Raw genomic sequence first — 24,649 nt, forward strand, 5'->3', positions numbered from 1 at the left:
ATTTTGCAATTATTTGTGATATTGGATATTTGTGTTGTACATACTTTCATCTGTTTGTTACATTACACAGTAATAAAAATGAAAGAAACAAAACTGTTCTCTGTCATTGAACAATGAATCTCACTGAGACTTTATATCATATAAAATTATGGGTAAAGGATGAAGAAAAAAATGCTTTCCAAGGGTAGGGGAAAAGTTATCAGGAAATAGCCCAGCTGCTAAAGATATTAAAAATGCTGATAAAGAGTTTCAGATGAACAGTGAATAAAACAGCTGTGTCGAGCACAGCTCAAGAATGGCAGCATTTCCCACTTACTGGTGTCTTGGGGCTGGGTATTTAAACAACAGGGCAGGTTTCCAACTTATAGTATAGGCATGATGTTTATTCGGTGTGAAGACTGAAATCATATTTTCTCAAGATATTGTCCAGTAGGGTGTAGGTTCAATTAATCTAGTCATGGAGACTCAGGTTGGCATCACAGATACAAATGATTTCGAAAAAAAAATCCTTTGAAAGTGAAGAATGCCACTTTGGCACAGTTAAAAAAAGTTGGTGGTGGGCACATCTGGGTGGCTCAGTGGTTGAGCATCTGCCTTCTGCTCAGGGCGTGATCCCGGAGTCCCGGGATCGAGTGCTGCATCAGGCTCCTCATTGGAAGCCTGCCTTTCCCTCTGCCTATGTCTCTGACTCTCTCAGTGTCTCTCATGAATAAATAAAAGCTTTAAAAAAAAAAAAAGGAAAAAAGTTGGTGGTGACAATTTGAGAGAGCTCCATTTTCAGGTGTAACTAATTTGCTAAAAAGCCCCTAAGTATCACAAAATAGAAATCTGGTTTTAAAAAAAGGATGCATGCAGTCGATTTTGGAAGTTGCTTGGTGATGAATTTCAAGGTGGTTGGCTCAAATGAAAATTTATCCAGCAAAATTGAATTCAAAACAAGTTCCCTTTCTTCTACAAAGTCTCTTCGTAGACCAAGTGGTAACACAAAACATCACCTTTGGCTTCACTGACCAGTCAGTTCCCTCTGAATCCAATAATCCACAGTGGAAAAAAACATGTCACCAAGCCAGATGTCAAGAGGATCACACGAACGAGAGGAAACAGCTTGAGGGAGAAACTCTTTTCTTTTATCCTCACCTCTCCTCCCCTAGAACAGGTCACTTCCTAGTATTTGTTCACTGCTTTTCAGACCAAAAAAGTCCAGCCCATGAAATGTGACTAGCAGTCTATGAACCATTCCTCCAGCTTCACAAAAATAAGAATTTAGTTGATTAATTTAACAGTGAAACAATTTTTAATTTCTTCTTTTTCTATCAATGAGAAAAACTAGACTGCTCATCTCCTGAGCAATAAGATACTAAGTAAAAAGAGAAATAAAAAACGAAATTCAGATAGCCCTAAATTGCAGACCTTGCTCTTATACCAGCACTCAGACAGCTGGAATGAGACACACAGACACACCTAGAAGAGGGGCATTCTTTGACCTCTGCTGCAGAAAATAATGTCACCAATCATTATTCTTTTGGTTTTATTCCCAGTATTTCTCTGTCATTTGCACTCAACATAATGATGTGATTTCAATAGCCAAGGCAGAGCTTCCTGACAGAACCATATCTGCAAAGGATCCCAGGTCGAAGTTTCTATTTTGTTCTTTTCTCTTTCTTTTTTCCTTTCTTTCTTCTTCCTTCCTTCCCCACCCCATTTCTACCTCCTCTTCCTTCCTTTCTTTAATACAAGACTAGAAAGAGAGGAGCACGATTAAAAAACAACCATCAATGTCAATATCCCAGCAATAATATCATTGGGTAAAGGTTACATGGGACCTCTTTGTTGAAATACAATTCATACACCATGCCATTTGCCTGTTTAAAGTATACAATTCAATGGCTTTTATATATTCAGAGTTGTGAGCCCATCAGCACAATTATTGAAATATTTCCATCATATCCATTAACAGTCATATCCCCATCTTTCCAAACTTCCACCTGAGGCAACCACTCATCTACTTTGTCTTTATAGATTTGTCTGCCACAACATTTCATATAAATGGAATCACATAATATGTGGTCCTCTGTGCCTGTCTGGCTTCTGTCATTCAACATAAGAGTTATCCACATTGAAGCATGTGTCAGTACTTTGTTTCTTTGTATTGCTGAATAATTTTCCATTGTATGGATACACTACCTTTTCTTTATCCATTCAACTGATGGACATGTGAGTTGTTTATGCTCCTTAGCCATTATGAATAATATTCTTACAAATATTCATGTAAAAGTGTTTGCGTGGACATGTTTTCATTTCTCTATTATTTCTTAAAATTGCATATGAATCTATAATTATCTCAAAATAAAAAATTTAATTTAAAAACCCCCAGGAAATAGGGGTGCCTGGGTGGCTGAATCAGTTAAGTGTCTGACTCTTGGTTTCAGGCCAAAAGCGTGATCTCATGGGTCATGGGACTGAGCCCTGCATCAGGCTCCATGCTCAGGAGGGAGTATGCTTGAAGATTCTCTCCTTCTCCCTCTGCCCCTCCCCCAACTTCTGCATGCACACACACATGTGTATGCTCACTCTCTCTCTAAAATGAATCTCAAAAAAAAAAAAAAACCCACACACACAAGAAACAACTTTGTTGAGTAGGGAAATCCTGAGTAATCTCCCCTATTTCAGTCTTTGCACTAACGTTACCCTACTTTCTTTGTAAGAAAATTCAGCATTTAATAATAACAATGGTTCTCTGAGTCCTGTCCACTAAGTGCTCATCTGAGTCATGTCATTTGATCCTCACACCATGCCTACAAAGGCTAGGTTCTATTATAACCCTTTAGATGAGCCTCTGTTGCCTCTCTCTTGTAAAACTTTATTAGTAAATCAAGCAACCTGATTAAAACCTAAGCAAAGGCGTTGAATAGACATTTCTCCAAAAAAGACATAAACAGCCAGTAAATACATGAGAAGATAAACACATGAACAGTTATGTTCAACATAACTAATCACTAGGGAAATGCAAACCAAAACCACAATGAGACACAATCTAACACAATCTAACAATCTACCTCAGAAAGGAAAGAAGGAAGGAAGGAAGGAAGGAAGGAAGGAAGGAAGGAAGGAAGGAAGGAAGGATGTTGGTGGGAATCTAAAGTATAGTCACTATGGAAAACAGTATAGCAGTTCCTCAAAAAAATTAAATATAGAATTTTCCTGTGATCTAGCAATCCCACTTCTGTGTATGTACCCCAAAGAATTAGAAGCAAGGTCTCAAAGAGAAATTTGTGCATTTGTGCACCCATGTACATAGCAGCATTACTCACAATAGCCAAAAGGTGGACTCAACCCAAGTGTCTATCAGAGGAGGATGAATGGATTAGCAAATGATGGTATATACACATAATAGAATATTAGCTTTACAGTGGAAAGAAATTCTGTCACATGCTACACATGGGTGAGCCCAGAGGACATGCTAAATGAAATAAGCAGGTCACAAAAAATGTACATACTTTATGATTCTGCTTATTTGAGCTATCTAGGCTGGTCATATTTATAGAGACAGAAAGTAGAATGGCAGTTGACTGGGGTTGGGAAGAGGGGGGAAAGGGGAATTGTTGGTTAAAGAGTATAGAAGCCAGTTTTGCAAGATAAAAAGAGCTTTGGAAACTGATTGTATGATGGGAATGTCCATGACACACTTAAAAATGGCTAAGATGGTAAATTTCATGTCAATGCATTTTACCACACATACAAAATGATTAGCAAATCTATTCAAATGATGAATTTCCACAAGATTTTTACCCTCTTTCGGTTTAAATCCAAGTAACACTCAGGATAGACGGTTACATATTTCCCAGTGCCTCATTTCTCCTGTCTTCTCAATCTGTTTCTCCCACCAGCTGGGCACATGCTAAAAAAAATGTTCTCTAACATCAGTGTGAACATTTAGCATGCGACCAGCAGAAGCTCATGAACAGGAAAGGGTGAGCAATGGGCAGGAGGATCTACTATATCTGCATTTGGAAGCAGAGGTTTTCCTAACCTCACAAGGACCAATGTGCTCGAGCTGCAGGTGACAATTTCAGCACTCAGGACAGAAGTTAGGGTGTACCCCCTGTTGCTATGCTAGCTTCACCCCTTTGTCAGTTTCTTTGGCCGAGTTGGGCTGGCATATGTCACCTGTGAGCATCAACAAGTCAAAGCTGGCAAAGAGGTTACCATTCTACTTGCTAGTAACGCTCAAGACAATTTTAAGAAAACATGAGAGGACTAGCATCATCTCTTCTCCTCAAAGCGATAACTTCCCAGACTAGCAGATCTTATCTCTTATCTCTCCAGTGCAAATCGCATGTAGTTTGATGCCTTCATCCTGGCCTCGAAGCTGAACATGAGGAAGTTTGAACAAAACTCCAAATCATCATTTCATATGCAGGGTTACTGTTTTAGAGCAGATGACTAGACCCCAGTTAAGCTCCCTCTACTTTTCTCTTCAGGACAAGTATGCAATTCCTCTATTGGCAAACATTCACAGGCAGGTCTAACTGGATTATTTATAGTTTGAACTCATGATTGAAATTGGGGGAAATCCACTGAAATGTAGCTTCCAGTGACTATGGTCAAATACGGTAAAATAAAGATAATAAAATCAGAGTGCACAGAACCATATTCTATAAGAAACACATAAAGGTATATAATCTCTTTCTCATTTCAGCAGCTGAGGAGAGAGTTGTTTCACATTTTACTGATGAGGAAACTGATGAGGTCAAATTAACTTGTAAATAGCTTATTAGCAAGCAAGTCCAGGTCTCAGGATGCCAGAGCAGCTGGCTTCTTCACTGCCTTGAATGACTTTGGGCAAGTGGTTCATCTGAGTCTAGTGTCTTTGTTTATCAAACGATGACAGTAATTCCTAGCTCACAGGGTTACTGCCTTGAGTATGAGAGATAATGGATGAATATGTGCCTAAAAGGGGGCCAGTGGTCACTGTATAGCTTGGATTTTCCTTCTTCTCCTCCTCTTGTCCTTCTACTTCATCGTCTCCTCCCCACTCAAAGTCGCAGTAAATACAGGGAGGAAAGAGCACTCAGATGGCCAGAAGGAGAAGGCAGATACCTGGTTCCCTCAGTGAGTCAGTACGGTTGGAGAAGACACATTTGGGGAAGTGTGCCCTGAGGATACAGCATCACTTACTACTTAGATACTATTCACATACAAAGGCATCACCTGAGCCAAATCATGGAAAAACCCAAATGAGGAACATTCCACAAAACAACCAACCCATGTTCTATAAAACGTCAGTGTCATAAAGCATGAAGAAGGGCTGAGAGGCTGTTCCAGAATAGAGGATACAGAAGACATGTCAACTAAATGAAAATACCTGATCCCAGGGAGCTCAAGGGCATTACTGGGACAACTAGAGAAATTCTGGACTCTGTATTAGATAATAGTATGTATTGATGTTAGAGCTCCTAAACATGGCCAATGCATCGTGTAAGATAATGGCCTTGCTCTTAAGAGACACATATTTCAGTATTTAGGGGTGAAAAGTCATCACATCTGCAACTCACTCTCAAGTGATTCAACAAGAACAAGAAAAATAAAATATGTATGTGTGTGTATGTATAAAAGAGATAAAGCAAATATAGCAAATCACTAACTGGTGAACCCAGGTGAGGGTTTGCAATGTTTATTATACAATTCCTGCCCATATTCTGTGGGTTTCCAAAAAACAGAAAGAAATAAATACAAATACCTCAGAGGAATAAAGAAGGTGGCTTTTTAAAAAATGAGCAGATAACAGCTTGATGATTCCTCAAAAAGTTAGTAACAGAATTACCATATGACTCAGCAATTTCACTCCTAAAAGAACATATATACCCAAGAGAAATGAAGCCATTTGTCCACACAATCGTACATGAATGTTCAAAGCAGCATTAATCACAATAGCCAAAAGGCGGAAACAACCCAAATATCCATCAACAGATAAATGGACAAATTATGGTGTATCCATACAGTAGAACACTATTTAGCCATAGAAAAGGATGAAATTCTGACATATGCTACAACATGGATGAGCCTTGAGGACATTATGTTAAGTGATATAAGCCTGTCACAAAAGGGCAAATACTGGATGATTCTACTTACATGAGGTACCTAGACTAGTCAAGTTCACTGACACAGAAAGAAGAATGCCAGGGTCTAGGGGAAAAGGGAAATGGGGAATGACTGCTTCATGGGGACAGTGCTTCCTTTTGGGGTGATAAACATATTTTGGAACTAGGTGAAGGTGGTAGTTGTGCAACAATGTGAATGTAGTAAATGTCACAGAATCGTTCACTTTGAAATGACTGATTTTATGTTACATAAATTTTACCTCAAAAAAAGGGGGAAAAGGCAGATAGATAAAGGGGGGGTTTGATATTATGACCTGGGCCACAGAGTGTGAACAAGCAGAGGCCGCATCTGGAGCACCCACTCACACCCACGAATCTGCTGACTGGGATGGAGATGGCATGTCTCGTAGGCACTACCGACTGGTTCTGGAATATGCCAACCAAAATGAAGATAGTCAGGTTGTGTGATTATAATTTACCTGAATTCCATGATATGTTCACAGCATACTGTGTCAGTATCTGATGTATTTAAAAGATGCTTCAACTAAAGCAACAGTAACTGGAGAAAATTGGCAGTACTCTGATCCCAGAGGGCAGGATTTTAAAGGAGAAACCTCTCCCTCACAGACCCCTGGATGGGCAAGTGAAATGCCTATGTGACTGCAGCAGCCTCAGAGTCTAGTTTCTGCTCGGCTGGGACTGCATGTTATTAAAAGCTGCTACTCCTTCGTCTCTCTAGAAAATATAGTTGCTTTCAGTCACACCAAGCTACCACAGAAAGTGACCCAATAAGATGTGTATGACCTCACATATCATCCTTAACAAAAGCAACTGTATCCTCAAAGAGAACACGGGTTTTTAAAAAAAAGGCTTTAAAAATTCTATCACAAAAGAAAAAAAAATCACATTCACTGTAAAAACTTTAGAAAAGACAGATGGGGGAAAAGCCCCTGGAGAAGTCACTGCTCTAATTTCATTGTACCTCTTGTCAGCCTGAGAAGGCAGGACTTAACAGTAAGGAATGATTCATCAATGGTGGCACTTGGAGCATCTTTAGAAACTTTCTTGGTGAGAAATCGCAATAAATATGATGCTTCTTACTATACCCACTGGTAAGGACAATCCTCACCCCGAATATAATTTTCCCTGAGAGGGAGGCAAATTTCCTGCACTTAAAATATGGTGATGAGAATCTGGTGATGAGAGAATCACGAACAAGTAGACAAAACAATCAGGAGAAAAACCCACTTTTTATTTTGAAAGAGAGTCACTACGGGGAGGAGAAATGAAATAGGTAAAGAGGATGAAGAGGTGCAAACATCCAGTTATAGTATAAATAAGTCACGGGGATGAAAAATACAGCATAGAAGAGACAGTCAATAGTATTGTAATCATGTTGTATGGTGATAGATGGTGACTACATTGCCCATGGTGAGCAGAGCACAGCATACAGAATCGTCCAATCACTACGTTGTACACCTGAAATGAATTTAACATTATATGTCAACTATATTTCAACTAAACATTAAAAAAAATTGTTTAAAAAGAAGAAAGAGAATTACAATGAAGAAAGGCCAATGAAACCATTTTTGCAGGCCAGTATTTCGTGCCAGGTGGGCAGAGCAAAACAAAAGAAGTGATGCTTCTGACATGGCTTAACGTTTGGCTGAGAAAATGGACAGAAATTGGCTTGAGCCCTTAACTCTCTGGTCGCCTCATCCAGAGCCACGCACTCACCCATCCAGACTTCCCCGAACTGCCCGGCACCAAGCCTTTTCACCAACTTGATGGATTCCCGTGGGATTTCCCAGGCATCTTTGTCCCATGGCTTTTGTGGTTTGGGGCTAATACATGCCTTCTCCAATCTTCTGCACAAGCCATCTGACTGCTCTAATGTGAAAGAGAAAAAAAAAAAAGGTTAAGAAATGTCCTACTTTGTATTTTACTAGGATCTATGAAGAAATTTCGACTCCTAGTGTGATCATTTCCAGCTGGACTTAATCTAGAACCTAAAATCCTATGGGGGTACCTGTTGTCTAATTGTAATTTTGAAAATTCTTACTGGAAAGACAATATGTGATTAAAACACACTTGATTGTATCCATTAGTACCGTTTGCAAACCTACCATGTGTATCCCCTCGGAGTGAGGAGCAGAAGTAAACAGTTCCTGCAGCTGCCCCCTACAATCGACTTTAACCCCACAGGGAATGAACATAAAAACTACCCATGGGTTTGGCTTCACAGGGCTGAAACCCGTGGCACTGGAGACAGAGGACCATTGAATTGCCACTTGTAAATATTTTCTTCTTGTTATTCCTGTCTTCTTTTACCCAGACTATAGATTACTTTTACACACATATACACATATATATACAAAGACACAGAGCTGCAAATCTGCATTCTGATGCCAAATATTTAAAGATGTGTTATAAAAATATGCACTACGTGAAAAGAATATTCATCTTCCACTTCACAGTGTTAGAACATTAACTGTCAAACAGCATGGATGAGGTGGGAAGACCTGGGATAATTATTCACTAAGATCAAATCTGCAGATGCATAGTTAATTACAGATTAACTTAGAATCAATTTCAGAATATGATCCTCCAACTTCATCCAAAAGAAGTATGAGGTAGAAGAATTTTAATTTAAAAAACTGTTTGACCCCCTCCAGTTCACAAAAGATCTGTTTGGTCTTGGCCAACCTTCAATTTTCACTTACTTTGGTAATGTTTAATCATGTCGCTGATACAAGGAAAAGTGATTCGTGGAGAGATGTAATATCCCCCATTGTCCAGACTTCTAATTTTGTAGTGCTTAATAACATCACCATGCACAGGGTCATAATCTCTGACGGAAAGAGAATAGCTTCCTGTGGGGGGAAAAAACACAAGTAAAGATTATGCTTGTATTTTACAAGTAAGATCTCCTTTACCCAACACCATAGTCCACATTTTTGGCCATAAAATATGCAAAATGTAAATCAAGTATGTATGTAGTGCATAATTTTAAGTCCTATAAAAAGTCTACCTGACAAATGAAGCTACCATGTTGTTGCTCTGAAGCTTACCAACACGTCACATTCCTTCTTCAGGCTAGATTTATTATTATTATTATTTTGCTGAATTGGAAAGTTATTTTGATTTTCTTTCTCTTAAAAATTTAGAGATTTACTCTTAATCATAGTGTAGGAGGCTCAGAAAACATAAAGCATGGTAGGAAATGGCCGTAATTAGGTCTGCTTTCTATGTCACTTTTAGTAGCAAAACTAATCATTTGAGTTTATTGTTATCAAACTACAACACTTTCACTACCAGCACATCTCTCTTTTTTTTTTTTTTTTTTTTAAGATTTTATTAATCTATTCATGAGAGACAGAGAGAGAGAGAGGCAGGCACACAGGCAGAGAGAGAAGCAGCCCCATGCGGACTCCATCCCATGACCCCGGGATCATGCCCTGAGCCAAAAGCAGACACTCAACCACTGAGTCACCCAGGCGTCCTCTTTTTTTTTTTTTTTTTTTTAAATAAGAAATCTAGACTAAGTTTCTAAGAATGATTTCCTAAGTAGTGATTTATAAGAGGACTTAAACCACTTCCTACCTTTTAATGTTTCGCTTTCTCTGATAAGAAAAGCTCCAGCACTGTTCCCTGGCGCCAGAAGCTGCCTTTCTGCATCTTTCCTGGTTATATCCTTGAAAAACCACCTGAGAAGACATTTTCACATTTCATGGATGTTATGCTCCAGGGAAGGAAAAAGATAAGGAATGCAAAAGAAAGCCAGTGCAGCAAACAAAACCATCATAGATGGCAACGGTAAGGACTCACTCTTCTGTTTCCAAGGTGTTCACTTTGGCTACATAGTTGCTGGGGATGAACCCTTCTCTCTTTGTTGAAAGAGATTTAGCTTTCCACCATTCTCCAAGTCTGGAATAGAAAGAGACATCAAAAAGTTTTTGTATGCAGGGGCATCTGGCTGGTTCTGTGGGTAGAGCATGTGACTCTTGATCTCGGGCTTGTGGGTTTGAGCCTTATGTTGAGTGTAGGTAGGGGTTACTTTTAAAAAAATGAAATCTTTAAAAAAATAAGTGTTTGGATCTAAAGAGTCAAGAGCTGCAATAGCAGTCGTTTTAAGGTGTCTGTTTTTGGGGGTGAGGGAGGGTGGGAAGATGCCTGGAACCCCAGAATCCAGTGGGAAAATTCACTCCTTTTGCTGAAATAAAAATATGTGTAGAGACTCAGGCAAAGGAAAACAGCCTCACAACTGGGTCACTGTGCTCAGCGCTGCACACACAAGAGTTGGTGAAAATGGTTCCTATCTTGCAGAAGCAACATGTTTGTAATCTCTCCCAGGATATCTAAGAAATGCCGTAGGATCCTTACAGAAATAGGAGTCAAGAGAACAGTGAACCACAGCTCTGACATTATAAACACCTTTGTTAAAACATCCCATTTCCATAGGGAGATGCTGTGGTGATAAGAAATAGAAACCATAAAGCAATTCCAAGCAGGTAGGCTCATCCCCACGTTCTTGTCCTCAGCATGGAGTCAAGGAGGAGGCCAGGGCCAGGGAAGGAGACAGGAGTGGAGGGGTCCTCATGAGCCTCAACTATGATCCTCAAATTCCCCCACACAGTCAGGTTCCTGGACTGCAAGACTTGAAGGACAACCACAACTGACACCAGGCTGTGGCCTACTGGACGCCTATACTGTATTTGCATACACACATGCACACAACATTCTCACATCAACCCCGGCGACAGAGGTACTGCCGTTTCCATTTCATAAGTGAAGAAACTCAGGTACAGAGTTGAAGTGACTCGTCAAGATCACACAGCTCTCAAGAGGCAGGGCCAGGATTAGGTCCAGGTTCACATTCAGCCAGTAAGCCATAACTGTTCTTAGCCACTTAGCACCTTGTACTTACTAAGGGGGCTCCCTCCTCCAACTCTGGTTGGCAGGCCAAGGTGACAATGTGTGCAAGACTAGGGGGAAATCCATATTCTCAGTACTGAGATCCTGTGGTCTGAGCCACAAGTCTGTGAGTCAGGACAAGAGGGCGGGAAGATCCCTTTGGCCATATTCCTTCTACTTCCAAAGCCCTGCTGGCAGCAAGGAGGCTGCGAGGCTGGTTATTGCTGTGCTACTGGAAGCAAATCGAAGGGGACAGGACTCAGTGGCTAGATAAAAGGGACAGCAGGCATAGTGTGCATGGGTGTACTTACTCCTCCAGGACTTTCATTTTCTCTCCTTTCTTGAAAGACAAGTCATCTGGATGGATGCCATCATAGGGGTACAAGGCTACCACGATGTCTCCTTGCTCCTCTGGATCTAAAGATGAAGGAGGAAAGGGAAAATTTTCAAGAATCCATCAATGGTAACGTTTTAACAAGTCTTTATCAGGCACATAATGAATGAGTGTGTTTCCTGCCTAGTGGGGGCTCAGAGCCCACATGGTCTGCGGTAAGCAACATATTACACGCACTGGATACAGTATACGTTATCTCCAATCATACAGACCCTACCACTATACTTAATTCCAGCTCTGTATCTAAGAGATGATACAGCCATGTTCAGAGCAGGATTATTTGCAATAGCTAAAAAGAGATAACAAGGGTACCTGGATGGCTCAGTTGGTTAAGCGTCTGCCTTTGGCTGCGGACATGATCTCAGGGTCCCAGGATGGAGCCCCATGTCGGGCTCCATGTTCGGGGGGAGTCTGCTTCTCCCTCTCTCTCTGCTCTTCCCTCCCCACACAGGTCATGCTCACTCACTCACTCTCTCTCTCTCTTCCTCCATTAAATAAAATCTTTAAAAATAATAATAATAAAAGGAGGAAACAGTCCAAATGTTCAGTGACAAATGAATGGATAAACAAAGTGTGGCTTGTACACAGATCAGAATACTATTCAGCTTTAAAATGGAAGGACATCCTGACACCAGCTACGACATGGATGAACCCTGCAGACATTACGTGAAGTGAAATAAGCCAGACACGAAAGGGCAAAAACACGCTAAGATTCCATTTATTTGCGGTCCCTAGAGTAGTCAAATTCATTTGAGATGGAAAGTAAAATAGTGGCTGCCAGGGGCTGAAGGGAGTAGGGGAGCAGGGAGTTAGTGCTTAATTCGGACAGAGTTCCAGTTTGGGGAGATGATGAAGCTCCAGAGATGGATGGTGGTGCTGGCTGCCCAATGATGTGAGTGTACTTAATGCTGCTCAACTGGACACTAAAAAATGGTTACAATGATATATTTTATACTACATGTATTTTTTTTTCCAAGATTTAATTTATTTATTCACGAGAAACACAGAGAGAGGGGCAGAGACACAGGCACAGGGAGAAGCAGTTTCTCTGCAGGGAGCCCGATGCAGGACTTGATCCCAGGACCCCGGGATCACGACCTGAGCCAAAGGCAGACGCCCAACCACTGAGCCACCCAGGTGACCCCATGTATTTTTCTACAATGAAAATATAAACAAGAATACCCAAGCTGACTACCTTATAGCATCTCTAACAGTAAAGAAAGGGGGAAAAACCCAAAAAAACCCCACTGTGTTGCCATGTAAACATACCTTTGGTTTGAAACCTCTGTCCTGGTAAAAGCTGAGATTCTGAAACCTAGGAAAGAAGATTTGTTAGGAAAAAGATTTTCATGTTTAGCTTTTCTTACTCACATTCATGTTGTACATTAAATCACTTTTCTCATGGTAGCAAATAAGGCTTAGAATGGCTAATTTAAGAAGCCAGGAAGAAGAGGAGAACAGAGAAAAGCATGTTGCGGAGCTGTGTCCCCACCTACACAGCTCAGGGACAGGGCTCTCCCTCCTGAAAGCAGGCATTTGCCTGAGGTGGCGGGAAGTGAACAGGTACAGGCTGGAGTGTGAGCAGGGAAGCCAGGCACCAGGGACAGCAGAGCAGAAGACAGGGATGGTCTGGGTCCCTGCTGGCTCTCCAGGACCCCCAGTTTACCCAGGACTGATCTCCACGTTTCCCAGACTTGTTTAGAAATAAAACCAGTCAGGCCTCTGTCACTACAGCTGAGAACAAGTCCTGAGGGATCCAGGCTTCCTGAGGTTGACCCTGCTTCTGTCAAGGGGACAGATGGCGTCCCCATTACTTTGGCTGGGAGGTGAATTAGCAGGAAGGGTCTGTGGGACACAAAGCCACCTTAATGATCTCTTAAATCAAATTCCTTTTTCTCTCAGTGATCATGGGGAGGAGGTAAGAAGTCATGGGCCCCTTGTAAGGAAAGTACTGTCCAAGGCCTATGCCCACAAATCTTATGCAACTTTTCCCTTTGATTAAGTGACTGAATGGAATGAGGCAAAAACAGTTTGCACTGAAATTTAAATTTCTTTCTTTCATTTTTTTGAAATTTAAATTTCTGATGAAAGTTAGCCCATGATAAAATCTCTAATTACAAGGTCGGGGCAGCAGAGGAGGGGGCGTGACTGCACGTCCCGGTATCAGAACATCGTGAGTCCGTGTTATCCTTGAGTACTTACTTTAAGAAGTTCTAGACTGATATTTTTAATCATGTGGATTTGCATAATTACGATACATGATCAATTACAAATGGTTTAGAGGAAATAATTAGAAGATGAAAAACTAATTAAATCACTTTGAAAGCAGCAAGCTGATTTTCAAATACCAAAGAGTCTTTAATTTGCAAACGGGCTTTTTAGAAGCCCAAAACACATATATGCAACTCATGTGCCATGACTCTCTCTTTAAAATGTCTTTTCCTCGGGGTGTTGTTGCATTCCATCGATTCCACCTCACCGGCTCATCAGAGCTCCTCTGACACCAAGCCAGGGTGTGTGCATTTTTGGCACATCTGGCCACAGATGGGAGCGTTATCCGTGGCCATGGGCTAAGGCCAAGCTAATGGGCTCAGGAAACAAGGGCATCTTTAACCACAGAAGGCACAGACTAAGACACAGCATCCATGAGGGAGTCGCAATATTGCAACCCTGTTTACCATTTCTGCTTTCCAACTCAATTTTTAACCTCTTTTACTCTTAATAGGAATAAAAATGGTAAGTTTATATGATTTGCCTTTGTTTTTCTGAATAAAGGGCATGTTTGTTCATCATTTCAAAAGAAAACTTGGGTTCAAAATATGTAAAATGCCTAGTACAGGAGACCAGATTCTTTTAATGAGATCTCTTAAAATCTATCATAAGAAAACTGTGTGTAACTCCAATTCCTTAAATCATTTTCTTTTCTATTAATTATGTTTACACAATATAGTTCTACACTTATACTTGTTTAGGTAATGTTTTAAAGGTTTTTATAGGCATTTTAGGTATTTATTGTCACTAAATTGTTAAAGTTATAGTCATACATTTTGAGTTTTCATATATATAATTATAACATTAATTTATCTAACTAGAAACACTGTGTAAAATAATAGCAATAACATATTCACTCTTCATCTTCACTTCTTTTATAGAAGGCCAACAGTGACTTCAAAATTTCAACAGTGGCATGAGACTTTGACATAGCTCATAGTGACAGGATAATCAGGAGTGGTGGGAAAGAGCTTATAGAAGGCTTGGTAACAATAATATACTTCTCTAATGCCAAGGCATTATATTTAAAACATGTCAGGCTGGAGACAACTTGAAAATTGTTAATAAAGGCATTGGGGCTAATTTGAAATAGGCTGCTTCCAGCTTAAATGCTTAGGAATTCTATAAAAATTCAGCTATAGGAATTTATACATATACATATATATATATATATATATATATAAAATAGATGGAAAGGACAAAAGATCTTAAATCTGAAATAAAGTGAATTTAACATACCAACTATTAAAAGCTCTTGTTTCTCTTCTCCATGAAACTGGAAAGTATTAGGTCTTTCTTTGCCCGGCATTTCCCAACTTCATTGAACAGCATATTACACATATAAAATTTCTGGTATAGATACTTTAATGTCCAAGGTCAGGGGACAGAATTAGCTGTGCATTTTTTTCAATCTTTTAATTCTCTATAATAAGTCATGACAACTTCCGAATCTGTACGGTTTGGAATTAACTGAAGAATGACAAGATATAGGATAAAATGTGATATGCCTAGGGGCATATTAGCACTTATTTTAGTTTCCAATTTGAATGCAGACCATTGCATTTTGCTCCCAGACCACTGCGCTAATCTCACCACTTATCCTAAGTCACAGGAGTTCAGATAAATAGATTTATCTTTATATATAAAGAGTGGGTCTTTGCACCAGCAATATGAAAGATGATTTTCCTTACATATGAGAGGAGGATGAAAGGCCATTTCTTGTGTAATAAGTGGCCTGGTTATCTCAAGAATGTCTACAAACTCTTTAAAGCATTAAGTTATAAAGCATATCAAAAATTATTTGAGGCCCAAGTGATGGATCTGATTTTTTGCATGCACACGTTACAGATTTGGCGTTTAAATTACGCAGCCATGCTTTGATCCTGCTGTGGGAATTCTCCCCTGAGACTATCTACTTACTGGCCTTTGCTGTTTATTGGACGTTGGATCTCTCACATAAATAGTTCGGTCAGTATTACGTACTGGTTGAGTCTTCAAATCTATTCCTTCGTCATTCAGATTGTCTTTCCTTTTTGATTTTATACATCCCATATTTCCTGTAGGAATATAAAAGCAACGACATCGTTTTACCATTTTAGAACTGGCTTCAAGCTAGCAAAATATCTCTATTAATAAAGAATCAAAAGAATACATTTTCCTTCTTTATTATAGATAGCTTCACAAACTCAAAGGTGAATACTGTTCACCTACCCATTTGCTTGTTCATTCATTCATTCATTCATTCAACAACGACTTCTTGAGCACCAATTCCTGCTCTAAAGAGGGTCATATTCTTGTGGCAGAGATTTGTGATTTAAAATTACATTACAGTGTGGCGAGTCAATGCCAGAGGACACACGGGACCTAGGAAAGGGCACCTAACTCTGACAAGTGGAAAGAAAGGTCACCAGGGGAAAGTCCTGAACGAAATGCTCTGTGAGTCAAAATGGGAGGGATGCCAGTCACATGGCAAAGTCAGTAAGGGGATTCCAGGAAGAAGGAACTTCACATGCAAATACTGATCCTGAGATAGCCTGGCCGCTTCAGGGAACTAGTTCATTGTACCCCTTTGGGAACTGGTTCATCTTACTCTTTCAGGGAACAGGGTCAAGCTGATCCCTTCAGGGAACTAGTTCTACAATGAGAATGGAAAGGGAGGCACACCTTGTGTGCCAGGCTGGAGAGTTGGTTTTCTTACCTTGTCATTTCACCAGGACATAATGTGCGAGGTGAAGTGAGGGGTCTTGAGGCCCCAGAGGTGAGCATGATTATGAGCTGGATGGCACAGAACCTGGCTCTGATTGAACGTGGCTTGGGGCCTGGGAACATGGTGGTGGCCTTCACCAAGATTGGAAATAAAAGAGGAGAGACATGGGAGAGGCCATGCCAGGAAGTGCACCCAGATGATGAGATCCAGTGGGCTTCAAGGGAAGGTATGGGAGTGTGGAAACCAGGAGAGAGGGTGGAGCTAGTGGCACAAATGATGGCATCAGCAAGCCATGACCATGCACAATACTTTGGAAGAAGAACCGTGGACAGAAGGGACTCAGGCCTGACCAGTGCGGAATGAATGACATCACCATGCTTCTGAATGCTAAACTCCTTTATTCATTTCTTCAATTAGTACTAGGATGTACAGAGAACTGGACCACACAAAGCACTCTGGAGACTAAAGAGATGATTTCAAAAATTGAAGTCAGATATGAATCTTGCCTCACAGCATCTGTACATTAAAAACAACAACAAAAAAATCTGTTATGAGCTGCTTTAGAAGGTCCCATAGGGCAGTGGTTCCCAAAGCTGAAGGAACACCAGAATCATCAAACTCAACAGAACAGATTCCCTGGACACATTCCAGGAAATTCCTTGCGGCCCAGTAGAGGGCCCCAGGGCGGGAGGGAGGGGGGAGGGAGGCAAAGAGGGCTGGGGGGGCAGTAATCTGTGGAATTCGGAAACACTGCCATTTGGGGACCACTGCCTAGAACTTTAGAGGAGAGAAAGACGATTCGGAGTTTGGGGGAGGAAGTGGTGGGAATCAGGAAATAACTCCCAGGGGAGGAATTGTTCTAAGCAATCTCAAGATCTCTGAACTGTCAAACTGTCATCCACAGGGCACCGCAGCCACAGCTCATCTCTGCAGCTTGTCCTGCAGGCTTCTAGTTGGCTGCTACTTCAACTTGTTTTACCATCTCATTTTGGATATACGAAGCCTCTAAAGGACAGTCACACCTCTTCCTGAAACTAGTGAGGTGCAGTTCCCAAAATAAAGGGGAAGCAAGTACTTCTTTGATTCAAAACAGCCCCCTTTTTATAATATGCTAAAGTTTCTGCAATGGAGGAGGGTTTTTTAATTGACCTGTAAATAAGCAAGAGAGGTTTTACAGGTGATAAGTAAATAGGCAAGTTCTTTTTCACCAGTCTTAACTTCCGCTCCCTCCCCAAAAGCTGTGTTTCACTGATCGTCCACAAAGATGCTACACAAGGAGGGAATATGGACCTGGATGAGGCCTCACAGTGCCCACCGCTGAGCACGCAGCCAGGTCGAGGGGGAGGCCCTGGAGGGTCCTCTCCTCCACCCCTCACTCCTTGAGGCATCCTGCTTCCCCCTCGCTCTGACCGCACCCCCACCCCCACCCCCACCCCCACCGAGCCTCTGGCTGCTTGCACTCCCACTGCCTGGCCAGCTGCCCCACTCCGTATCTCTCTTTGTCTCTGTCTGGCTGTCTCTCCCCATGTCTCTGTATCTGCTTGCCTCTCTCTTCTGCTTTCCTTCTCACTGTCTCTCTGTCTCTCTCTCCTACCCTCTCCAGATCTAGACACAATGTTACCTGCCCAGACTGGTCTTCACTAATGATCCTACTGGAAAGATCACCCCTCTGCCCATTCCTCAGGCTTTACACTCTTCTTTTTCTAACTGTGACTGACATCCCATTACATACTGGTTAATTCATGGTCAGCCCCCACCAGAATTGAGGCAGAAGGGGAGCTCCCAACCTGTTTCTTTCTTTTTAAGATTTTATTTATTTATTGGACAGAGAGAGAGCAGAAGCAGAGGGAGAAGCAGAGGGAGAGGGAGAAGCAGGCTCTCCACTGATCAGGGAGCCCAATGGGGGCTCACTCTCAGGACCCTGGGATCGTGACCTGAGCCAAAGGCAGATGCTTAACTGACTGAGCCACCCAAGTGCCCATCCCAGCCTGTTTCTTCAGGGCAGTATTCCCAGCAGCCTCAGGCAGCTACACAGTGTCTGTGCAGAACAGGTATGCAGAGAATAAGCACTGCAAGAATGAATGGATGGAGCAGCTCTGGCTGCTACCGGTTGCCTTTTTTTTTTTTTTTTTTTACCGTCTGCCTTTGTACATGCTCATCGTGACTCCTCTTCAAAAGGCGGATGAGAAAAAGGAAAGGAGGTGAAATCCACCTCAGTTGTTTTAAAAGACACAGAAACGTCTATAAGAACAGAGGTTAGAGGAACAAAATGATCAGGAAAATCCATAATGTGTAACTAGTCTGCATACTTTGAAAAGCACAGCGGGTAGAGGGTGATGTCCGAATGATTCCATGTTAAAAGACTAAAGAAACACAATGGGTGAACCTTGAATAAATCCTGGATGGGGGGCAGGGGTGGAGGAGGACACAGTTGGGATAACTGGGGAAATCTGAATATGTTTGAACATAACATTAGGGAGTTGTTGGATTTCATAGGTGATATGATGACAACACTGTGGTTATGCAAAAGAATGTCTACATCCTAGGTTATGGGTACACATGTATGCAGGGATGGAGTCTCATGTGTCTGCAAGCTATACCACTTTGGCCAATATGAGAAAGAGAAGGGAGTGGGGAGACAAATGTGGCATAACATTAAAAAATCAGTGAATCTAGGTGAGGACAGACAGTCAATTTTTTTTTCCTGTGGCTTTGTTATTTTCAAAACAAAAAGTTGGAGGAAAGAGAAAATAAGGGGATATTATATTACTTTTTTTCATAAAATTGTTCAAAATATTAGAAACCCCTGCAGAGGTGTGTGTGTGTGTGTGTGTGTGTGTGTGTGTGTGCATGCACACGCACACAGGGGATGCATTCAGAAAAATACTTTAAGGGGTATTGTTTCTATATCATGCCAAGTAGTGCAGACTTGATTTCAGCAGGAAGCCATGGAAAGTTTTTTTTTTTTACCCAGGGAAACAATCTGATGAGACTACTCCTTCCCAGAGAGAACCCTGTAGGAACAAGGGTGAGGAGAAGAGAGCTGAAGAGGGAACATCTGTGACCCACACCTCTGAGGGCATCCGGACAAAGAGACCATGGTGACTGTCCAAGGGCAGTGGCTCTGGGAAGAAAGATGAAGGAGGGAAATAGAAGGCAGGTGGATGTGTGAGGGGTGGTGACAGTCCAAAGATGATAATTTCTTGATGCTTATTTCATAATTTCCCCTCCCCCATCACCAGGGATAATGGAGAATCAGTGCATGGGCCACAGATGGAAACAACTGCAATAGTGCTCCACATGGAGATACCATCCTTGGTCCTTCAGGCCGAGCTGCCCACCCAGCAGGAGCTTTGTGTTGGGGCCAGTCTGGCAAGAAAGCTCAGAGAGCTCCTTGTTGTGATATGGGGATGAACTCACACCGGTCTTACAAATTCCTTATGCCATGGGAAGATGACAGAAAGACAGAAGATACAGTGTACCCCCAATAAAAACTGAGCCACACTTTACAATGACTCACATCTTAGGATTTTTTAATTAAACATTTATGATTTTCTAAGCATCTCATTTACTGCTTGAAGGAACCCTATGACACAGGTGTTATTAACCCATACACTGAGAGGTCGTATAACCAGTTCCAAAGGCACAGCACTGGGGAATGCTGGTGCTGGGACTCACACATACACTTTTTTAGCTGAAAGTCCACGCTCTGCCATTTTGCCATTAGATGGCTCTCTAGAAACTTGTGCTTTATCTACCTCCTAATGATGCTGAATGAAGGGATTATTTTTATACCCTGCTTCTTTCTCCAAAGGACTTGAAATGCTTTCACAAAAAAGACAATAATGAGTTTTTAAAAATGAAAACAGAAAAGCTGAGCCAAGGAAAAGAGGAGAATGCAGATGTGGCAACATGGTAGGTACCAGATTTGCTATAGCAGGTTTCCTGGCAGGAAGAGCAAGAGTGCGGGGTGAGTGACGGTGCTTTCACAAAGGGAAGAGGAAGTTGACTGGGCTAGTCACAGGAGGGAAGGCCCCAGCACAGATGCTAAGGTTTCTAATGATGGTCTTTACATTAGATCTTATGGGTGATGTAGTTGGCAATATTTTCATTTTTTTTTTAAAGCAGTAAATGAAGGCACAATTTCATATGTGGAGATTTAATAATGATAGTAACTGGGGGGGGGGGGTTGACATGCAAATACAGCCCTGGGATACTCATCACATGAGCTTGACTACATGGTCTCAAGAGACACAAACAGCTGGGCAACCATTGCTCACAAACGGGCATCCGCCCCCACATCCAGGAAATGGGAGGTGGGTAACTTTTCTTTCCAAAAATGTCTGTCTGTCACTGGAACAAATACCCACTGGCTGGCTTATCCTCACTTAAGGGCCTTAGAACACCAACATTCTTTAAAAAAAAAAAAAGATTTTGGAGAAAAGACTAAGTATGAGTCCTCATTCATCACCCTGCCACCTGTGGTCAGATCCAATAATGCCTTACAATTATCCATGTATTCAACAAAGAAGCAACAGTCTACTTGGAATTCTACTTTTGGGGATCAGATTTGTTCTTTTTTTCCCCTCTAGCTTAATGCAGTTATAACTGACACATGACTCTGTGTGAATTTAAGGTACATAACATAATGATTTCATATACTACATATTATGAAATGATGACCACAATACAGTTAGCTAACACATACATCACTTCCCATGGTGGTCAGGTGTAGTTTGTTTTTATGATAAGGACTTTTAGAGGATTTGTTCCTGAGATACACTTGAATGGGGCTCAAGGATGTTCATATGATTGTTTTGTGTATTATACAGAAAGATCATCTAGACATCCATCAATTGGAGAAAATTCATTAAATTGGATCAAACTGACGTATTCTGAGAGTAGGGTGAATTAAAAGAGATTTGCTTAATTTGGGCATTCTTGATCACCAATCATCATTGATTGATTGACATACATAGTTATGCACATGTATCCTTACGAAAGGGTATCTACATATCCACAGAGAAAGAGTCTGCGAGGATACCCACCACCATGTTGGTTAGGTTCTAAAGGCCACTTGTAAGGTAAAAGATCCTATACAGAAATTTTCTCTTAGAAATTCCTAAGGAAGATACTAAAATTTACAAGATATTTTGGAGTAAGGACTGTAGAGTTGGCTTGCTGACCTCAAATCCTGGGTTCATCAATCATTAACTGTGTGATCTTGGGCAAGTGGCCAAACCTCTCTGTCCTTCAGCATCCTTCTGAAAAATGGAGATGACTTTATCTGGCTCAATGTATTGTTACAGTGATTAAATCCATTAAATTATGGATATTTGTAAAGTGCTTAGAAGTATGCTTAAAACAGCACACAGTAAGAGCTAAATGTATGTGCGTTAAACACATAAATAAATGCCATCTAAATGCTAGTTTTCCCTCCAAAAGTGCGAGAGAAACACTCCCGTTGATGAGAAGCACAGCACAACCCCCCAGCCCCACCCCAAAGAGGGAATAATAGGAGCACATCCCCTGTCCCACCTGCAAGGTGGCATCCAGGCTACTGAGATCATATAAATAAATGCACATTTTCTTCCTCCCCACCTCCTCTATTTTGGGCAAGCACCTTATATGCTACACCAACTCTGCTGTATACTTTGGTATTCCTGGATGACCTGAATGTGAATGTATGCATTACTCGGTAATTAAGGAGTGGGGAAGGAAGCTGTTCGGTGAGAGACGTTCTTAAGTTTGCACCTTACATATGTTTTTGATAATATTTTGTTTGTCATAGATTTCCTAAGCTTAAAAGGTAAGCTTATGGGGTACCTCCCATATATTATATTTCAACCTATATTTTTCAACGTGTAGTTCAAGTCCATACAAATCACCTCCCTGACTGCTACATAAAAATCTTGAAATCACTAATTTCTTGTATTATCAGATCTCAGTGAGATGAAAAGTAGGAAACTAGATGCCACTTCCCCCTATGAAAGCTGAATCCATGTTTTAACAATTCCATGCAATCTTAGATCTTAACATTTAAAAACAAAGTTACTAGAATTTAACCCCTCAGAACCTCAGTTTCTAGCCTTTACAAAAGAAACTGTGGTGGTATCACGTTTTGTTTTTACTATGACTCGTAAATTTTCTCTCTTTATTCTAGCAGCCACCAAAAAGAGACTAAAAACTTTTGGCAGGGGTGTTAAACTTCACCACCACTTCCCCAACTGACTGCTTTCATTTGCCCTGAGTATTCCCAGTAGCTCTGAAATCTTCCTGCTATGTTATCGACCTCTTGCCTGACCTTGCAATACGAAGTGGTCATCCTGGAGTTACTAGAAATGCCTATGGGGGTAGGGAAGAAAGAGAAGAACATGTAATTACCTACTTTGCACCTGGCATTGCCCAGACAAGGAAAGCAAAGCCCTGATGTGAATTTGTGCCAGGTTATCAAAGGTCTTAGTAAAAGTAGAGCTTGGGCCATAGGATTCAGAGCTGCACTTTACCCACCCAAGCCCTTGCTGCCTCTCTGGGGAGTGAGTTTTATCTCTAAAATAGTGAGTTTAGAAAAAAGAGACCAAGAGAAAGGAAGTCCCAAGGACTAAAGGATGGGTGGTAACCAGTAACCATCCCAAACAAAAGTGATCTTGAGCTTCCAAAATTGGCTGGGTTTGGTTCAAGGGTCATTCATAGGAATGAATCCCTAAAATAATGTCCTCCATGCCTCGCGCTTGCATTCCAGGACCAGTAATTTAACGCAAGAGCCTTACTTTGGGAGCCCAAATCAAAGCCTTTTTGACACACTTTGATTGTTTTCCTTCTCACTTTACTTTCAGGAATGAGACATCAGAGATGTTTTCAGAGAAACAAAGTCTAGGAAAGAGTTGTCATGTTTTCTTCAACCTACCAGAGAGCAAATGGGTCAGAGAAGCCTCAGAGGTAGGTTCAGACCAGCAGAGGAGGAGAAGCTCCAGAACCAAACTCACAATCAACTCCATCAGTTCCTACCTTAAGCAGCTTTCTTTTTTTTTTTTTTTTTTTTTTTGCCAACTTTCCGAAATTCTTTTTGAAAAAGATAGAATTGAAAAAGGTATAGCCAGGGATCCCTGGGTGGCTCAGCGGTTTAGTGCCTGTCTTTGGCCCAGGGCGCAATCCTGGAGTCCTGGGATGGAATCCCACGTCGGGCTCCCGGCATGGAGCCTGCTTCTCCCTCCTCCTGTGTCTCTGCCTCTCTCTCTCTCTCTCTCTCTATGTCTATCATGAATAAATAAATAAATAAATCTTTGAAAAAAAAAAAAAGAAAGAAAGAAAAAAAGAAAAAGGTATAGCCAGACTCTCTTTACTTAAACAACTAAGATTTCTCTCCTTTGTGTGTCATGATAATTTTCGAACCTTCTCGGTATTTTTCTTGTATGAAGTCTCCCAGAAAACCATTGTTGGCACAGTTAGTAAGCTGGTAACCCAGGTTCACCTGGGTCCAGACCCTGGCATTGACCAGCCTCTAATATGAGGTCCCTAAGGATTAAATACCACATGTAGTGGGAACAGTGTCTTGTAGCAATTAAGTCAATGTCATTTTGGTATCTGGCAATCCCAGCTCCTGGTGTTCCTCTGGGTTCCATATTAAGAGCAAATCCTTGACAACTCAGATCACAGGGCTGCTCTAGGATGTGGATTATCATCTCCAGTCTGTGACGAAGGTTGCCCCCACCCCCAGAAGGGAGGGCGGTGTGCTTTACAAGCACTTATTGAGTTATAGAAGGTGAGAAAAAGGAGCCTGAAAGAAGCATTACGAAGAGTAAGAGTGGGGTAGAACATGTGCCCAAGGGGGCCACCCCCTACCCACTTTTACCATTAAGGGCCAACTGGGAAAGGCAATGGATGGGGTGGGAAGTGGCTTTTAGAACATCTAGTAGTTTGGGGCACCTGGGTGGCTCAGTGGTTGAGTGTCTGCCTTTGGCTCAGGTCGTGATCTCCGGGGTCCTGGGATTGAGTCCCACATTAGGTTCCCCGCAGGGAACCTGCTTCTCCCTCTGCCTGTGTCTCTGCTTCTTTCTGTGTGTCTCTCATGAATAAATAAGTAAAATCTTAAAAAAAAAAAAAAACACCTAGTAGTTTTATGTCTGTACACTTAGAGCCAGCCTGGAGGAGTTGGTAGATCTGGAATATTTGCTGCCTCCCTCTTTGCTTCCCACCTCAAACAGGGTGAATGAAGCACACAGGGAGGCTGTCAGCCTGTTGAAGCTATAAGGGGATCTGGAA

At 41.4% G+C, this 24,649-nt stretch overlaps 1 protein-coding gene across 6 annotated transcripts in view; it reads right to left on the reverse strand.

Annotated features, from left to right (window-relative positions):
• Positions 1–24,649, reverse strand: part of LYN (LYN proto-oncogene, Src family tyrosine kinase) — a 115,407-nt gene that overhangs the window by 44,329 nt on the left and 46,429 nt on the right. For 3 of the 6 annotated variants that reach the window (XM_072734708.1, XM_072734710.1, XM_072734709.1), the window contains exons 2-8: positions 15,664–15,737; positions 12,679–12,724; positions 11,327–11,432; positions 9,930–10,028; positions 9,705–9,808; positions 8,825–8,974; positions 7,839–7,991 (exon numbers count right to left, since the gene is read on the reverse strand). In XM_072734708.1, coding sequence (XP_072590809.1) covers positions 7,839–7,991; positions 8,825–8,974; positions 9,705–9,808; positions 9,930–10,028; positions 11,327–11,432; positions 12,679–12,724; positions 15,664–15,732 — 727 coding nt within the window. In that variant the 5' untranslated portion in view covers positions 15,733–15,737. Of the gene's footprint in view, positions 1–7,838; positions 7,992–8,824; positions 8,975–9,704; positions 9,809–9,929; positions 10,029–11,326; positions 11,433–12,678; positions 12,725–15,600; positions 15,738–24,649 lie in introns of all 6 variants that reach the window. The other 3 variants (XM_072734711.1, XM_072734707.1, XM_072734705.1) reach the window with 1 other exon arrangement.

The sequence above is a fragment of the Vulpes vulpes genome, chromosome 13, assembly GCF_048418805.1.
Source record: "Vulpes vulpes isolate BD-2025 chromosome 13, VulVul3, whole genome shotgun sequence".
Taxonomy (NCBI): domain Eukaryota; kingdom Metazoa; phylum Chordata; class Mammalia; order Carnivora; family Canidae; genus Vulpes; species Vulpes vulpes.